Source organism: Barbatula barbatula (assembly GCF_947034865.1).
Source record: "Barbatula barbatula genome assembly, chromosome: 13".
NCBI classification, from domain to species: Eukaryota; Metazoa; Chordata; class Actinopteri; order Cypriniformes; family Nemacheilidae; genus Barbatula; species Barbatula barbatula.
In genome coordinates this window covers 12,375,587-12,393,295 of record NC_136776.1, presented here as the reverse complement: position 1 = coordinate 12,393,295, position 17,709 = coordinate 12,375,587, and the positions used below count along the sequence as shown (strand labels likewise).

Below are 17,709 nucleotides of genomic sequence, written 5' to 3'. Positions count from 1 at the left end.
GAACTAGCCATGATGCGCTAAGGAACAGGAAAATGTGCTTTGTATTCAGATACGCTGCGCTAATAAGCTGCAGCCAATGAGTCTGATAGGGTTCGGCACAGAATGCAGGGAAACACAGGGTACTTTCATAATTTTTAACTTCCAAGGGGTTTAATACAAGCTGCCAAGTTAGTGAGACAGCAGAGCAACAATGAGGAAACTTGGAGAAATGGAAAAGGGCTGCTCAAAGCAACCAAAGTGGTTAGCTGGTTTTCTGGCCTGAGCCAAGCTGGTTTCATGGTTTCCAAGATGAATAGGGAGATGAATTCAGAACTTTTTATGTTCTTTAAGTAACACAAATGCAAAACTGATGGGACTGGCAAGAGAGCAGAGGTTCGAAGCTTTCAAAAGATACCATATATGATGTAATTTTTGACCCACCCGTGGTTCTGCGGGGGTGGCAGAGAAAGAGAGGTTATACTGGTCAACCAGCTGGCAAAGTCCAAAAACCTACCTAAAACCATATAAAAAGACAACAATGTACAGACTGGCCACACAGAAATAAAAAAAACACATTTACCTGTGCACTTTCTGCTAGTGTCTTCCTTTTTGGAGGAGCTCATGAGCTTGCAGTTGAAGTTCTCCTCCCAGAATTCAGCGAACCAGACGTTCCTTCTGTTGTTTTCAAGCGTGCGCGATGTAAAATAGATATCAAACCCTGAAAAAAACAACGCATCGCTGTCAATGATAACATCAGGTTATCTACAAATCGTACGCCTTGTAACAGATACATAATTTAGTTAGCATAATATTTCTCCAGAAGAGCATCAAACCTGCTGGATAAAAACAGCATAAATGTTCAGCAGAATATGTTGTGCTGTTACCAGCAACTCAACTGGCATTTAGAAGAAAGACAATCCTGGTGAAACATCGTCAAATGGATTTTGGTGGTTAACAGTATGGCATTAAACTAAACTAAAAAATGCAGGATAAAAGCTGCAAGGTGATGTCATCATTTTGTGACAATGAGTGAAAACCCAGCTCAAGACATTATGTGATCGAATCATCCTACACTATCTAAAGAACATTCTGTGAAAGTAAAGTCTTGATATATTTAATATTGACAGAGTAAGACCATGTCAAATATGGAAATCATAGTGAAAAATGCTTGAAATCGAAATATGAAAATAAGATTACAAGACTTTAGCTTGAATTTTATAGACTTGGTCACGTTTTGAAAATGAAACTATGACATTTAACTCCTTTATATTTCATTAAAATAATCTAATATATGAACACAGATCCATTAGTTTTTGTATTTGGAAACTGGGTTGTTTTATCTTTTTTTGTACATGATCTTTTTTCAATCATCAAATATTTGTATATTTTCTGTGCGCAAAAAAAATTCTCTACTTTGATAATTTGTCACACCAGATTTGCAGTGAGAAAGCTACAACGCCAAGTTCACTTTATCCTTATTTCACATGCACCCCGTCAAGCAGCAGAGCTTTAAATCAAACTGTTTGCCATTAGCAGTCAAAATAAACATTTATCAGACCAGATACGTGATAAGATGCCTTCGGTTTGTCCTCGTTGCCCGGCATTAAGGCTAAAACTAACCGGTGCCTCGACCGTTTCGTGGCGTAATGAGGCTTACACAAGCAAGGCTTCATTAACAGTAAAGCTACAAGGACAAAGGTCAGAAGAAACATTTTATTTCGCCAGAGGCATCGGCTAACTTCCCATAGTCGTAGCTCATTTAAACTTTGTTTGCATCCTCTCTGTAAACTGCGAAGGAAGGAAGTTTGGATCTCTCTTGCCTCTAGTTAGAAAAGAAGTGTTAAGAAAGAGATAAGGTTTATCTTCTAGCTGCTACAGCAGAGTTGCCCTAAGCCGGTCTCCAGATGCGCCTTTAATGGACTCTTGGGCATTGCATGTGCTTGAATGGAAGCAAGCATCCGACCTATCTGCAGTTCCCAAGCTGCAAGATTGAAATGGCTGTTGAGAGCTGTGGTGTGGATGTAAAGTCTATCCTTACTTCTTCTGTCTGCCTTATCTTCATCAGGTATGCCCACCAATACATACACTAGCCATCACTCTACAGGCGAAACTGTTCCTCAACTCTCATCAATTCTGCTAATTGCACCTTATTTGTAAACAAGCCCTGCGCACAAGAAAGTCCCAAAGGCGCGCCTGTGTCATTTTCTTCATGTCTGGAGGACAAAGCTCAAAGCCTCACCTTTTGTTGAACACGTCCAACAGCTGCTCTGTTGGCTGGCTAATTAACAGGCAGTCGATGAACCTCCTCTGTGATGGAGGTCCAGACCCACCTGTCCCTGCAGGCCAATAACGTTACTTTTTAAATAAATATTAACAATGTATCTAAAATAAGACTTGTGACCCCTCTTTACGTCAGAAGCGAAGATTAGATTAGACACGGAGCTATGTTCAATAAACCACTCACCATAAAAAAATTACGGGAAAGGCAGTTTGAAACGATCCATTACAATGGCGTCAAATCCATAATTTATCTTCCTTAATGTATTTAAATGGAGAAAACCCTCTTTGGTTTGAAGTTGCAACAGAAATGACCCTCCATTGAGGCTTAATGACAAGATGCAAATGAGATTGAGCGGTCTAAAAGACGTTTCTGACCTACGATAGCGCAATAATGTTTTTTGATGATGAATTTAATGAAATTGAGATAAGTTTGTAAAATATTGAATAAATATTAGATTGAAATACATTTTTGGTTCAATTATTTCTTTAATGCATTTATTTGCATGTAGGTTCATGCTACAGTAACATGACAGCAATGTAATGTTAGACGAAAGATGGGTTTAAAATAGTTTGTTTTAAATAGTCGGTTTCATACTTTCTCGTCTACCGTCGGCCAATCGGTAGAAAAAGTCATCCTGAATGATAGGTCACACTTTACGGTGATTGGTTGTCATCACACTGTCAGCGTGCACATCTCTTATATGTGTTAGCTAACCGAAGTCTCCATGAAAGGGCCAAGGAAAAGAAGGAAAAAGAAGGAAAAAGAAGGAAAAAGAAGGAAAAAGAAAGTAAACAAATTCACTCACTAAGACACGTGTAGTAATGCAAGGTCAGCCACATATTTGTGCTTTATTTCAAATTAAAGGGGCAAAAAAACGTCAGAAAAAATATGGCTTTTTGACTCCAGATTCAATAATTACAGATAGTCTTGTAATGTAATTTTATGAGCCGGGCTTGTTGACATTAATATTTCTCAGAGAAAGGTACTCACATACCCATGAGTACAAAAAGCAAATTAAGCTGTTCTTCATCATTGCCCATAAAAACCTGTACAGTTCATGAAAACATGTTGACCGTTCGTGACAACATACACCAACAGCAACTGTCGTGCACTACTATATGGGATAAGTTGTCACATTGGAACGTCCCATCAACAAATGATTTCTAAAACAACAAAATATAGTGTATAAACAGCAAACCAGTGTTTGGACCGATCACACCACAGCTAGAGCAAATACACATTTATGTCATTTATGTTATGTAAAACACTACTGTTACCGAGATCTTGTGACGTTCTCTGTGTAGAAAAACTAGCATCACCCTCCCCTCCACATGTATTACACAGCTCTCAGGAACTCTTGATCGTGATTGGTCAGCAGTCACATATGGCTAATGGCTGATGCCCATGGGAACACCCCAGAAACCTGTGTGTCCTACATACGGTATCCGTGCTCGCATTCTGTATCTCCATGTAACAAGTAACCTAATAAAATGATTTCTACTCTAATGAAGATTCATATCCAAACATGTTAATATTGTTTATAATTAATAAATGACTATTTTTAGAATACTCATGTTGTGGTCTTGTCAGCGTGTGTTCAAGAAATAACTGGCTTTGAATCACCAATGAATAAAAAAAATGTTGACGTAATATAGCTTTTCGGTAGCAAAACACTAGTTTTAAAAAAAACTGATAAAGCACTAGCGACAAGGTTCTCTGGGTTCTAAAAGTAATTTCAGAAAATCAAACCGAAATGTCATTTTATCCACTCCACTTGGCTAATATCTTTCGCTATAGTAGGTTTACTGTATATGGCTTTTTGAAACAAATGATTTGATATGAAGTGACATGGAACTGTACTATGGTCAACCACTCTGAAACTTCTCCATAGCAATGTAATACATTGACTGTCAGCCAATCAGAATGAAGCATTCAACAACAAGATAAAATCTGCAATATGAACGTATCCGGATACTCTTCATGCTGAATTTTTGAGGTTTATTCATATTAAAGCACTGCCTCACATATCTTAATGCTTAAATATTAATCAGATGACTGTACATTACCATACATATTAAAGCAAAACGCATGCATTAGTTGCACAAATCTAAATCAAAATGATAAAAACCAGCATATACTTCTTCTGAAATGCATGTGGGCAGCCACATGTGACGTTTCTGCATTTCAGCAGCCATCGCCAAGGAAGATTAATTCATGTGGACGCCTACGCCATTTCCGCAACCCACGTGTATTGCAATGTCAAGGAATTCTCCCATCTTAAACATCCTCAAACCCATTTCTAAATCATTAAGCTACCTTACAACTCTTTTCTTCCAAGTTTCCAGATAAAACAACCCCCAAGCAGTTCCAGTCGCTGCTGCATCAAAGCTATGCCACAGATCGTTGCTGCTGGCCGCATTTGCGCTATCAAGCCATGCGAGAAACCTCAGGTGACAATCGCTAGCTCTGACGACACTTCAAATAAAGTGGCTGAGCCTCTAGTGCCAAGCTAGATCTTAGCCTTCTTGCTGTGATTTAATGTGCGGTCCGAGGTTAAACGTTGCTCAGAGCCTGTAGAGACAAAAGGCAAACCAAACTGATCTTCGAATCAACAAGGATCAGACTTCAAGCTGTCACTCCGCTTCGAGTGCCTCTGAGTGTCTCGGCTATAACGTTGTTGTCAAGTGCAACTGACTTATGCACTGGCAATTTGTCTACCCCTTTGAGTTGAGCGTAATACACACGGATCCTTCAGATAACTTCTAGTAAAACAAGTCATTGGGGTGGGTGTGGATGAGAGGTAGGGTTGAGGAAACATGATGATGATTTACATTTACGTTATTTTATGCAAAGATAGTGTCATTGGCAACTACACAGAAAAATGTACACTGGCAGTGTCAACATGGTATTTCAAAACTATTTTACGTTTGATGTTCCTGTAGCTTAACTGATAAAATATCGTGTTTGAAGCGCAAAAGGTCATGGGTTCGATTCCAGAAAAAACTGTATCATTTACTGTTAATGTTGCTTTGAATAAAAGTGTCAACTAAATGCACAAACGTAAACAAAAGCAACTACTACACAATCTCACCGAAAAAAAAGAACTATTTTACGATGTGGCTAATTCTGTCTAATTCGTTTGAATTCATATGAACTCATTCGTACATTGTTATGCGATTTGCTTTCACGCAAGTTACATCCCAGCTAACACAGTTACGTTGTGACGCGATGAGCACGTTCTAACGACCAAACAGTCACGTTGTTAAAATCTATTTTTTTATTTAATCAAAACAATTATCATCCCTCACATGGAGCATTAAATTGATTTGTGATTTAATATGTGCGTTTAAGAATACCTTTTATGCATAATTGGAGAAATTCTCTATTAAAATATGTATAAATTACAGTATAACGATTATAAAACTCAACACAGCCCTGTACATCACAATCAGATATTTTATTAATACTGTAGTACATAACATAAATAATCAAAGACTTCAACACAATGTAGAGGATTTAAAACACATATTTACTGACAGAGATGAATAAACATTATTTGATGGAGCAAGGCGGGACGAGAGCCCCGAGGGAACGGTCGAGGCCAGTGACGCGAGTGATAATGAGTGTCAGCTGCACGTTGCACCTTATACAATGCACTTGATGACACAGGCAAAGTGGCATTTAACATATGCAAAACCCACAAAGTAACATGTCAATTGCTGTGTTTTGTTTATCTATCTATTCCTAATATCTATTACATGTTTATCTCTCATTTGCTCAGTCAATTAAAAGCAAAACAGCATGAATTATTGAAACCTCCAACACTTTTAATTATTCATTTTCAGCTGAATATATATCTCCCCGGCAAACAGCCCTGCAGTAAATTGCATTGAACTTCTATACTATAAATAGGTCAGAAAACAACAGTCTCATTGTTAAGACTAAATTCAATCCGATTTGTTGTTGTGTCATCCATGTCAGGGTACTATGAGGCCTTCTAAATACTAGCGTAAAAGATGTGTAGTAAAAAACTACACATCTACACATTTTCTCGTAAAACTGTTTTAAACATTGATGACTCATCTGACACTTATGGGCGTGTCCACATGTGTGTCCAATTAAACATTGGCTACTTAAAACAACTGGAAACAAACAAACTTCCAGTTTCAAAAATACATCAACACAACAAAGAAAACTAAAATTCATTCAATTTCACGAGAAATATCATTTGAGTGATGCAAGCAAGCTTTCATATCAAAGCAAGCATATATGGCAACGTTAAAAATCCCTCATTCATGCTCCTGTAATGGAATTGATGATGGCGCTTTGGGTTTTCACTAGCAGTTTAGGGTCGTAATCGGAAATCCCGGGGTGACAATTCCAGGCCCCCCGCTGTTGGAAAGATGTCTACTACAAAATAATATAAGCACCCAAACAAACAAACTCAGTCGGAGGTCAGCGCAGAGGCCTGAGCCCCAGCTGTGATTCTAATGGCCAAATTAAAACTAAACCGCCAGACAGAAATGCCACATGAAAAGGCAGCGAGAAATCGCTTTGTGCGCAGTTTGATCCAATTACAGACCAGGGCAGGAATGTCAGATTTCTGCCATATCATAAGATAATGGCCAAACAACCGTGGGTGACAAAACTTTGATGTTTAGAAGTAAGGAATGGCTGCTTAGTTGAGCAAAACAATGCTAATAGCAAAATAAATGGCTCATCAGAAACATGAGCAGATTTGTGAAAACCACAAACACAACTACACATGAAAAAGGGGAAAAATGAAGTTCAAACGTCAATACTGTATGTGTCACTGTTTTTAAAGTGCATAAACTGCATTTAAAATGACCTTTTTTCATATGTTGTTAAATTATTATTGTTAAGTCCACTAAGGCACTTTGGTTAAGTTAAGTCTTGAGTTATGAAGTCCAAGCTAAAAAGTTGATCTGTTCTTTATGTGCAGCATAAAGTGTATGAAGGCTTACCTTAAATACTGTAAATATTTAAATATACATTCTATTATTTCAGGAGAATTTTCTAAAATGTTTTCAAAACGTATATTTAGGTGATGCAATTGCGCAGTACTGCGTTTTACTGCAACTAAAAAAAAACGTGTAAAGACGTTTCGTGTTTGCTGGAAACTGATTACCTAAGTGCTTGTCACATTGGAGCTCTTGGGTCATTTCAGAGGAGAGATCTTTGCCGACATGCTGTCAGCTAGATTTCAGCACAGCTTACCTGACTGGTGAACGAGTAGCTATTGCACTGAACGCTGGACTTTTATTAGCCTTTGATATTTTCAAAGCAATAAATGAAATGTGAAGACAAAAATATCAACAAATTATAATCAAGCTTACAATAGAAAGAAAGCAATTGTAAATAAATCATTATCTTTTAATTATTCATCTAGACCAAAGTTTCTACGAATTTTTATAAACACAAAATGTAGTATAACAACTGCATAGGACCTTATTAAAAACATTTATAAAACCTTAGCAGCCACATTGTGATACCCTACCGACAATCCACAGCAAGGGTACAAGGGTTTCTCACATGAAAAAAATACATGAAAAGTATTTAAATACCATAGTAAGGTACACTATAGTTAAAGTAAAATTGTTTTGGGTTCTTACTCAAGTGAATACTGAATACTAAAGCACACTGCAGCATTTACTACAGGTTTATCCAATGACGGTAGGTACGCTATATACGACAAAATCCATAACATTAGGGCACAATATACTAACAATATACGTATGTTTTGAATTATGCACTTTATTGCGGTGTGATTTAGGGTTAACAGGTAAGGGATAATATACAAGAAGCCAGTTGTTAAGCCTCGACAGTCGATTATTTTAAGCCTCGACAGTCGAATATTATCGGCTTATTTCGCGATAACGACCGGTTGCTTGCACATTATCCCGCTTATTACACAGCTAATTGCCACATGAGAAAAAAACTTGACATGAAATATGGATTTGAAATATTGTATTAGCCCAATGAAGACCGTCCATGGGGAAAAGCTTTTTACTTTTGGTTTTAAGGTAAGAATGACGTTCAATGTCACAAACAGGTGGTAATGTGGTTCATGAATTTGTAAATATAATGTCATTTATTAATAAATGTCATGTGTTATAAAAATACTTTTTATATTTAATTTGTCAAAAAAAACCTGTCAAAAGGATTTGCTGCATCCGGGATACCGTGTGTTATTAGATTTGAGAGGTTATCTGGGAATAACAAACCTGCAAATGTCATGACCGGCCAATCAGAATCAAGCATTCAAACAAGCCGTGCAATAAAATAAATGTTTTGCCTTTTTGTTAGTGTAAACTACGGACTACAACGTACCATAGTATTCCAGAATTCACTAAAATTTACTATTGCATTTTATTTAAGTATAAAAATTATCATTGTATTTTTTCTTTGGGCTTGCAGTAAGTCACGCATTTTCTTCTGAAAATGTAAAAAAAATTATCTTTTAAATTAACACCTTACAATCTGGGATAAAAAACACATTTCTATAAAGTATGCATACTTTGAGGTAAACCAGAGGCTGAAGCTCAATAACGTCTACTGGGATTGAATTATGATCTTGGAAAACTAGTTCAAATGATTTCTTCATAAATAGCACAGGGTCTCTGGAATCCCAATCTACCAGGTAATAAAATCAAACTCATCCAGAAAATGGATGTTAAAGCACAGATTACATAGTCTGGGTGGCATGTTCCGGGTGTGAAAGCTGCATGGTGCCCTAAACCTCCAGCTTCTGCAGTTATGCATCAACACTCACATATGCTCCGTGCCATTAGATCAAAGCGAAAGCATTGCAGCCTTCTGTCTATCCACAAAGACAACATCGGTTCACTTTCAAAAACAAAAGCAAACTCGAAAGAGGGAGTTGTAGGTTTCTTGTAAGCACCGGCGCTTGCAGTGGGTGTCTGCGGTGGGGCGCATTCCCTCTACGGCAATACTACATTGAATTGTTTTCACAGGTTTAAAAAGCTTTAAGTGTGATGCTTTCCTTGTCGAGTGCCTTTCAAATTGTTCCATCAGCGCTGTGAAACGCAGGGGCAATTGCTCGACCCTGCAAAGCACTGCTCAACACACTTATCAGCAAATGGCAAACAGCGCACGCAACCGCAGGCAGAGAGATGCTATCACGGTTGTGTGGATACCTGGAAAATGCATTTCGCTATGTGAAATGACTTAGATTTGCAGAATTGCATGGCATGCATAAAAGTCAGATTAACTGGCAGGTGAAGATGTAAATATGAAATTATCAAGAAAAGCATTTTTCTGGAGTACAAAACCACTGGATTGAAAAAAAGATAAGAGGAAGGCATGTGTTGGAACTGATTACTTTTTCATTTAAGCAAATATTTCTCTAATCTACGCTAACCTTGCCCAAATTTACAACTTCTTGTACTAAAATGTTTAATGTATTCTGTAGCTTCAAAATGCCAGTGCAACAGTATTTCAAACTACAAGACCACAAATGACTAAACTTTCTGCAAAAACGTAGTAGTTCTGTGCGTTCCAAAAAGCCAATATGAGGGGACTCTAGTGTGGGATATATGACTACCTAATGTAGGTATAAAATGTGCATAGCGTTTGGAGTACATTTCATGCACAAATATTGAAATCCTCTACATTTTAAGGAAAAACTCCATCCCCTCTTGAAATTCACTCCCTGGACACCTTCCCCCTATGTTGCCCCCATATTTCCAGCCCTACATAAGTATTCACAGCCTTTGCCATGACACTCAAAATTTAGCTCAGGTGCATCCTGTTTCCACAGCTCTTCCTTGAGATGTTTCTGCAACTTGATTGAAGTCCACCTGTGGTAAATTCCGTTGATTGGACATGATTTGGTAAGGCACACACCTGTCTATATAAGGTCCGACAGTTAACAGTGCATGTCAGAGCACAAACCAAGCCATGAAGTCCAAGGAATTGTCTGTAGACCGCCCAGACAGGATTGTGTCGAGCCACAGATCTGGGAAAGGGTACAGAAACATTTATGCAGCGTCAAAGGTCCCAATGAGCATCCGTAAATGGAAGAAGTTTGAAACCATCAGGACTCTTCCTAGAGCTGGCCCCCCGTCCAAACTGAGTGATCAGAGGAGAAGGGCCCTAGTCAGGGATGTGATCAAGAACCCGATGGTCACTCTGTCAGAGCTCCAGCATGTCTCTGTGGAGAGAGGAGAACCTTTGAGAAGAACAACCATCTCTGCAGCACTCCACCAATCAGGCTTGTATGGCAGAGTGGCCAGACGGAAGCCACTCCTCAGTAAAAGGCACATGACAGTCCACCTGGAGTTTGCGAAAAGGCACCTAAAGGACTCTCAGACCATGAGGAAAAAATTCTGTGGTCAGATAAAACAAAGATTAAACTTTTTGGCCTGAATGGCAAGCGTCATGTCTGGAGGAAACCAGGCACCCTCGTCACCTGGCCAATACCATCTGTACAGTGAAGCATGGTGGTGGTGGCAGCATCATGCTGTGGGAATGTTTTTCAGCGGCAGGAACTGGGAGACTAGTCAGGATCGAGGGAAAGATGAATGCAGGAATGTACAGATACATCCTCGATGAAAACCTGCTCCAGAGGGCTCTGGACCTCTCACTGGGGCGAAGTTCCATCTTCCAACAGGACAATGACCCTAAGCCAAAGCCAAGATAACAAAGGACAACTCTGTGAGTGGCCCAGCAGAGCCCAGACTTGAACCCGATTGCACTGATGCTCCACATCCAACCTGATGGAGCTTGAGAGATCTTGCAAAGACGAATGTGAGAAACTGCCCAAAAATAGGTTTGACAAGCATCATTCTCAAAAAGACTTGAGGCTGTAATTGGTGTCAAAGGTGCTTCAACAAAGTATTGAGCAAAGGCTGTGAATACTTACGTACATGTGCTTTTTTCGTTTTTTTTTTTGTAACAAATTTGCAAAGATTTCAAACAAACTTCTTTCACATTGTTATTATGGGGTATTGTTTGTAGAATTTTGAGGAAAATAATTAATTGAATCCACTTTGGAATAACATGACAAAATGTGGAAAAAGTGAAGCGCTGTGAATACTTTCCGGATGCACTATATATCTGTCTTTTATAACAATATGCACTTTTTATACCATAAAAACTTGCACAATGCTAGCCTGTAGGTTCTTGTTGGGGGACTCCTATTAAACGAGTGTTATCAGCCATACATATTTTTGGGATCTTCAGGGATGCCCCGCTGTGTTTCATATCAACCCCCATAAAAATCTGATTATGTCTGTTCACGCTTGCTGACAACAGCGATTACGGTAAGATACCTCAAGTTATCCCTCCCTATCCTTCCCAAACCATCCATTTAAAAATCTAAGTCGGGGGTAGACTGGGTTACAGTCTGCAATATTCTGGACCATACCACCATAAATGCTAAATATCTGGAGACAAACAGATACAAGTTTCATTTGTTTATTAAGAATAGCCAGTCGAGTAGGTCAGTCTCTTGGAGTAAAATAATACTTAAATTCTAGAATCGAATCTGCTTGGCACTTTGATATTTTAGCTGAAATCAGAAGGAATAATTACGGTATTGTGACAACCCTTCTGGGCTTTGGGTCCATTATCAAAGAGCATCCAGCACCTCAAGGCCATTTATCTTTTGTGCCACAGAATCCCCTTTCATCCACAGAGCGCTTTGTATCAGTAGCCTGTGTCCACCACAAAATATGATACCATTGGACCCTAATTTATAAATCTGGCAGTGAGACCAACCCCATGGTCTTCTTCATTGAAAGACCGGATGAAAAGTCGTGCCAAGAGTCCAAGCTTCCAGCTGAGTTCAGATTTCTCTGGTGAAAAATTATTCAGCTTTTTGGACACTGATGTCCAAGTGTGGCTCCACACGCACCAGGTGCCATCTCTATAAACGTGACACAGTTTCATAGACATTAGAGATGTGTTTTCTATTTTGAGACCAATATTTATTTTGTTCCTTTAGCCAGCTGGGCGTCTGAAATGACTGCGATGAACACTATTTTGCTTTCTATTCAAAAATCGAATATGAATAAAATGACTCTAATAAAAGAAAAAAAGGATAATTCGAAAGTTCCATTTATTCAGCATTTCTTTTCAGTTCATGTTGAATTTAAACAAACCTCAGGAGTGACAAAGTCTGACAGCATGACAAGACACATGGAAACTGTGATAAAAATCTAGATTATCACAACAAAAAAAATTCTAAATACATGTACAGATATGACTGTTGTATTGCTTAAAGTGAATATCAAGTTTTTCATTACAGTATTTAAGGTATTTTATTTGAAATTTGGGAATAATATTGTTAGTAGTTCACAAAATGAAACAAAAAAAAATGTTTTACTTAAACGCATACCATTAAATAGTAAATTCAGAAAAACTAAAAGTAATTTTGAAATGGTCTCTTATTTGTTTCTGCAGCTACATGTAAAATATGACCATATGTCAGATTTCTTTAGGGAAAAGAACGAATAAACTGTTTCTTGAATCAAATAAAATTAAAGACCCCTCAAACAAAATGCTAAATTTAAATGACTTAATATAGTTTAAGTGTTATTAAAGTTTTTAAAATTGTTCTTAATTCAAAAGAAGTCCACACCACAGCTATAACAAATAATAAAATATATATATTTTCAGTTCCTTTTCAGACTTAAAAGACACATGCAATTAAGATGTGAAGTTGCAGCGTGTGAGCTTAGAATAAGCATTACGTTATTGTCCGTTGAACTCTAATGTAGTTATCCTTATAGTTATCTTCATAGTCATTATTTAACACTGCAAAGGGCACTTTCAGTGACTATAATCTTAAAACCTTCTATATAAACTTCCTTAAAGCACAATGCCTACATTCTTGTTAGTGTAGTACATTACATCTACTTTTAGATTCACATCAAGTTCTTTTATAATGATGTTAAGTCACATAATACTGCGGGAATGTGGTCTTCTCCAGATTCCGTTAGCATAATGGTAAACCACGAAACACAATAATTAAAGCTACAATCTCACCCTCAACGGTGGCTCGTTTTGGCAGGATGGTGATGGCACCAACAGCGGCATCTTCCAGGCCTTGAATGGGGCTGTACTTGGCTCCCCAGCTATCCGACCCAATCCACAAGAAATGACCCACTTGATCTGCTCTTTTGCTGGCGTTGAGGATCCCCCTACAAACATTCCCACGCATGGAATCATTATCATGACACTGAAGCCCTCTTATACTCTTCAAGAGAGCTTGGCTAGCAGTTACAGCATCAATGTAGGAAATACAAAACATCAATTTTGAATCAGTTTGCAGATTGATGGCCCGCTGATGTCATCAATCAATACCCCTTGCGGCTGAGCTTGCTTGATATAACCCGTAAAGTGCACCCTTGAGTTGTATCTAAGTAATAGCATCCCCAGCCAGTAGAGTATTGATTAGTTGTCATCAAGTACTTTTACGTTATTATTTTTGGTGCTAAGAAGAGGGCAATTAATTGTTTAACGGTCGAATTTGTCAAGGTCTTTTCTCGCAGTTTCCGTTTTCCCTTCTGAGCATCCGGAAAGGCAGTTAACCGCTTACCGAATGTCCTCGTCGTAAGCGAAGATGATAACCGCCCGAGCATAGCGCGTCTCCAGCAGCTGCCTGATGATCTTGTCAAAATCGGCCTGCTTGTGGTCGTGCGGGATCTTTAGGGACTGAGCGATGCAGATTCCACCTAGAGAAAGCAAAGGAGATTTGAGAAGAGCCCGATCACCTTGAAGAACTTCTCAGGAAGTTGGTGCTGCTACGGGAACGTTGTCAAGATACGTCAAAATCCACACATACTTCTGCAAGTTTCATGGGTGTGAATCAGACAGTAATGGAATATGTCACTCAATAATACAATAATACAATTATTCGCTGGATACATGAAGATTTAATAATCAGATGTTTGTTTTTGCTACCGGAGTAAAGCCGGAGAATGTGTTCTTTGTAACTCGTATTTGACTGGATTTGATCTAGCATCATCTACATTATTATTGGAATGGTCATTATTAGATTGATTATAGCAGAGGCAGTCGATACTATGAATGAAAAACAGACACAGCAAGTGGACTCCTCACTAAAGGGAAGGCTTTGTTATTTTATCATTTCGGAAGTCATAAATTCTGATATATTAATTAGTTGAAAATAAAAAAAACGGGTTTATGAACATATTGTCTGTTTTTGAATGTGTTATGTAAAATCTTATAGACCCAAATTTTGTTGTTAAATGATATTTTACAGAAGGTACAGTACCGGTCAAAAGTTAAGGATCACTCTTTATTCATAATTTTTAACAGTTTAGAACAGTGGTTCTCAAACTATTTCGTTGTAAGGCCCCCTTTGTGGAGGGTGCACTGATTTGCGGTCCCCCAAAATAAAGATTTATAATCTTAAACTTTTAATTTTAATTGAAACAAAAACATATTCAGTTTTACAATGCTGAAACATCAATTATTTTGGAAAGGGGTCTTCTTTTTCTGATGTTTGATTGCATTAAATGTATGATACATTTCTATATTTTATAAAATGCCACAAAATCTGTGGCCCCTAGATCCATCTTGGAACCCCCCCCCACCCCACAGGGCATCTGCCCCCAGTTTGAGAATCACTTGTTTAGAACACACTTTTTTATTTTTCAGATCATGAGAAACATTTGATCCTAAACATTTGACAGGTAGTGTATATCTGTATAATGTAATTTTGTTGTCACTAATACATGTCAAGTCATTTCTTTCTTTAAATAATCTTAACTTTGTTTAGACAACAAACTCCCAAGCAAACATTTTCAAAAGAAACCAAGATTATGTCTATAGATTTATAGAGTTTTAAGGCCTGTGAACAGTGTGTTTAGGGGTCCCAGTACTCATAGTCCTGAAATGATACACAGGTTCACAGTTTTCTAGCAGAGTTGCAAGCAAAAGTGAATTACACACCCAGTTATTTATATTTTTGCAGGTTAATGACGACTCCACATGCCGCCGGCGATTTATTGTTCAGCCAGCATCAATATTCCAGCCCATGCCAGCTTCCCTGGAGTGGAGCTTTTATGAGTGTGGAATCAGAACATCGGAAATGTGATAAAAAGGGACAGTCGAGTGAAGTAAACCCTTCACAGTTTGTACAAGTCGCTGGCTTTTCTGGAAACGGGCTCATTGATTTTGGCATCACTTCACATCTCGTCTCAATGACTCCCCCATCCATGCTTCTCTGTGCTTATTCATTCATCCCACTTAACCCTGTAAATCTTTCCCATTATCTGGTGTATTATGAGGACAGCCCATACTGTTATGGCTTTCAAAGATAAGGGATGTAAACAATTAAACATCTTTATAATTAAACAATAATTTGTGCCTTCAGATCAAAAGTTTCAAGAAATATCATAAAAACAAAACATTTGCCTTCCATTTCATAGATGTGTTAGTGTGAAGTTCACTATGTGTTTTGTGGTCAATGAGTAATCGGTTAATGGATCAATAATTGTAAAGATAATTGATTAATAATAAAAAATATACATCCCTGATGAATATCATGTTTTTACCTATAGGACTAAACATTCCTTGACTTAATATACAATTCTTTACATCAAAATTTTGATTTTGAAACATGTTTGGGATTTACACATGCAAAAAATGTAGTATTAGTTTTAGCTACAGTATCTGGCGAATTCGGCTTTAAAAAAATGTTTAAACTTTGATGTGGCAAAACTCTATTCAAAACAAACAAAAAAAACATTGCAAGTATGCTAAAATGCTTTAAATGATGTACAAAACAAAAAGTTGTACCGATCGTCTCCAGCAGACAATGTGTTTTACTCTTAAATATGGATTGCAAACGTTTAACAAATCGGTTTGTCGGAATCGTGGAAAAAGACCGATATAATCAAATGGATATCACTCAAGTGGGGTGTCGCTAGAGGAAGTACAGAAAGGCACATTTTACTATTTAATAACTTTGAAGTAAAAAAAATCTAACAAATGTAATGCCGAATACAAGTCTAATATGAAATGCATAGAAATTGTTTCACTGCACCGCAAGAGATTACAATAATTTTATTCGCTGACATGACTGAAATTGCAACGTGGAATGATGGATCTGCTATTTCCTGCCGTACTGCGCCATCCGATTACACTGATGCCATAAAAAGAAGAAGCCCAAATCTGAACCTTTCCGGCCTTTCGAGTTGAGTTAATGTGAGTTAATTAATCTGTCAACTAATGTTAACTGACCAATTACAGTCTTCCCGAAGAATGTCACCGAGTGGCAAGACTGGCGCTAAATTGACACGGACAGGCCCTGCAGACACCAATTATAATTAAATCCCTCTTAGCTATGGGACTCAAAGCTACACGCCATGAAAGATACACAACGCATGCTGACAATATTAAGAGCATGAATCACCGAGGCGGATTTGGCCTTGATTTATTCCACCTATACAGCGTGCCATGAAATCATTCAAATGTAATCCAGCCATTGTTTACGAGTCACCGATTGTTGGCGAGTCTTACAAAGACTTTCTTATGATTACTAATTTCGGACGTAAAATATCCCTGTGAGCATTTTGGGGGATGGGGAACCTTTGTTTCAATGTCCATAAAACCCAAAAAATCTACAACAGTTCATCAAATAAACTGTAGATATTTCTACATGTCTGTTCTGTCTTGATTTTTAGGGCGGAAATCCATCAATGGGTCGCTTGTGTGAATGGAAACAAAAAAAATGTAAATGCATTTATAAAACCAGCCGCTCTTCCCCTATATTCTGAGTGAGTCATATTCAAAGCTGTTGTATAAAACAACCGCAACACACATGCCTGTGAGTACACATTTATCAAATGATCTATGAATATGAGATATCTTAGTATAAAAATGACAGTTAAAGGGCCAGATCACTGTATAAAATAATCTGTACCATATTCCTTTTTACACTGCTTGGTACTGCAAATTGTCACATTCAGAGGTGGTCGACAAAGCTAATAGTCCCTAAAAGTGAAAACATCCGAGACAGTGTCTCTAGGTTAAGTAAGACGACCTGACAATTCTCAGGGTATGTACTGTTACTTAAATCCTTAAAGCCGGATGTCACCTTTAGGTTCTCAAGACCTCTCCATCAGACTCCGTTGGCTTGACCCAAATCAGATATCTAATTTTTTACTGTCCGAGATGACCACGGTAAACCAGAGCGAACTTTAAGACTTTCTTGCAGGAATCCCAGTGTCTTGCTAAGGATATTGTTAGATTAGCACATAATGAACTACTCTTAAACTTTTGTTTGTGGGCATCATGACTACGAATAATGTGATTTTAATATTACGTGAAAAATAAAACTGATCTCCTATACCTACGAATATTCAGTAATCATTTATATAAAAGTGCAAACATGTACATACTGGGTGATAATAGAGGGGAGTGACAACAGCTTG

General features: G+C 37.9%; 1 protein-coding gene across 1 annotated transcript in view; it reads right to left on the bottom strand.

Moving 5' to 3' along the window:
- The window catches only part of grm7 (glutamate metabotropic receptor 7), a 190,995-nt gene that overhangs the window by 86,300 nt on the left and 86,986 nt on the right, over positions 1–17,709 (bottom strand). Inside the window, exons 3-5 of the mRNA XM_079471210.1 lie at positions 13,845–13,980; positions 13,292–13,446; positions 560–697 (exon numbers count right to left, since the gene is read on the bottom strand). Coding sequence (XP_079327336.1) covers positions 560–697; positions 13,292–13,446; positions 13,845–13,980 — 429 coding nt within the window. The remainder of the gene's footprint in view (positions 1–559; positions 698–13,291; positions 13,447–13,844; positions 13,981–17,709) is intronic.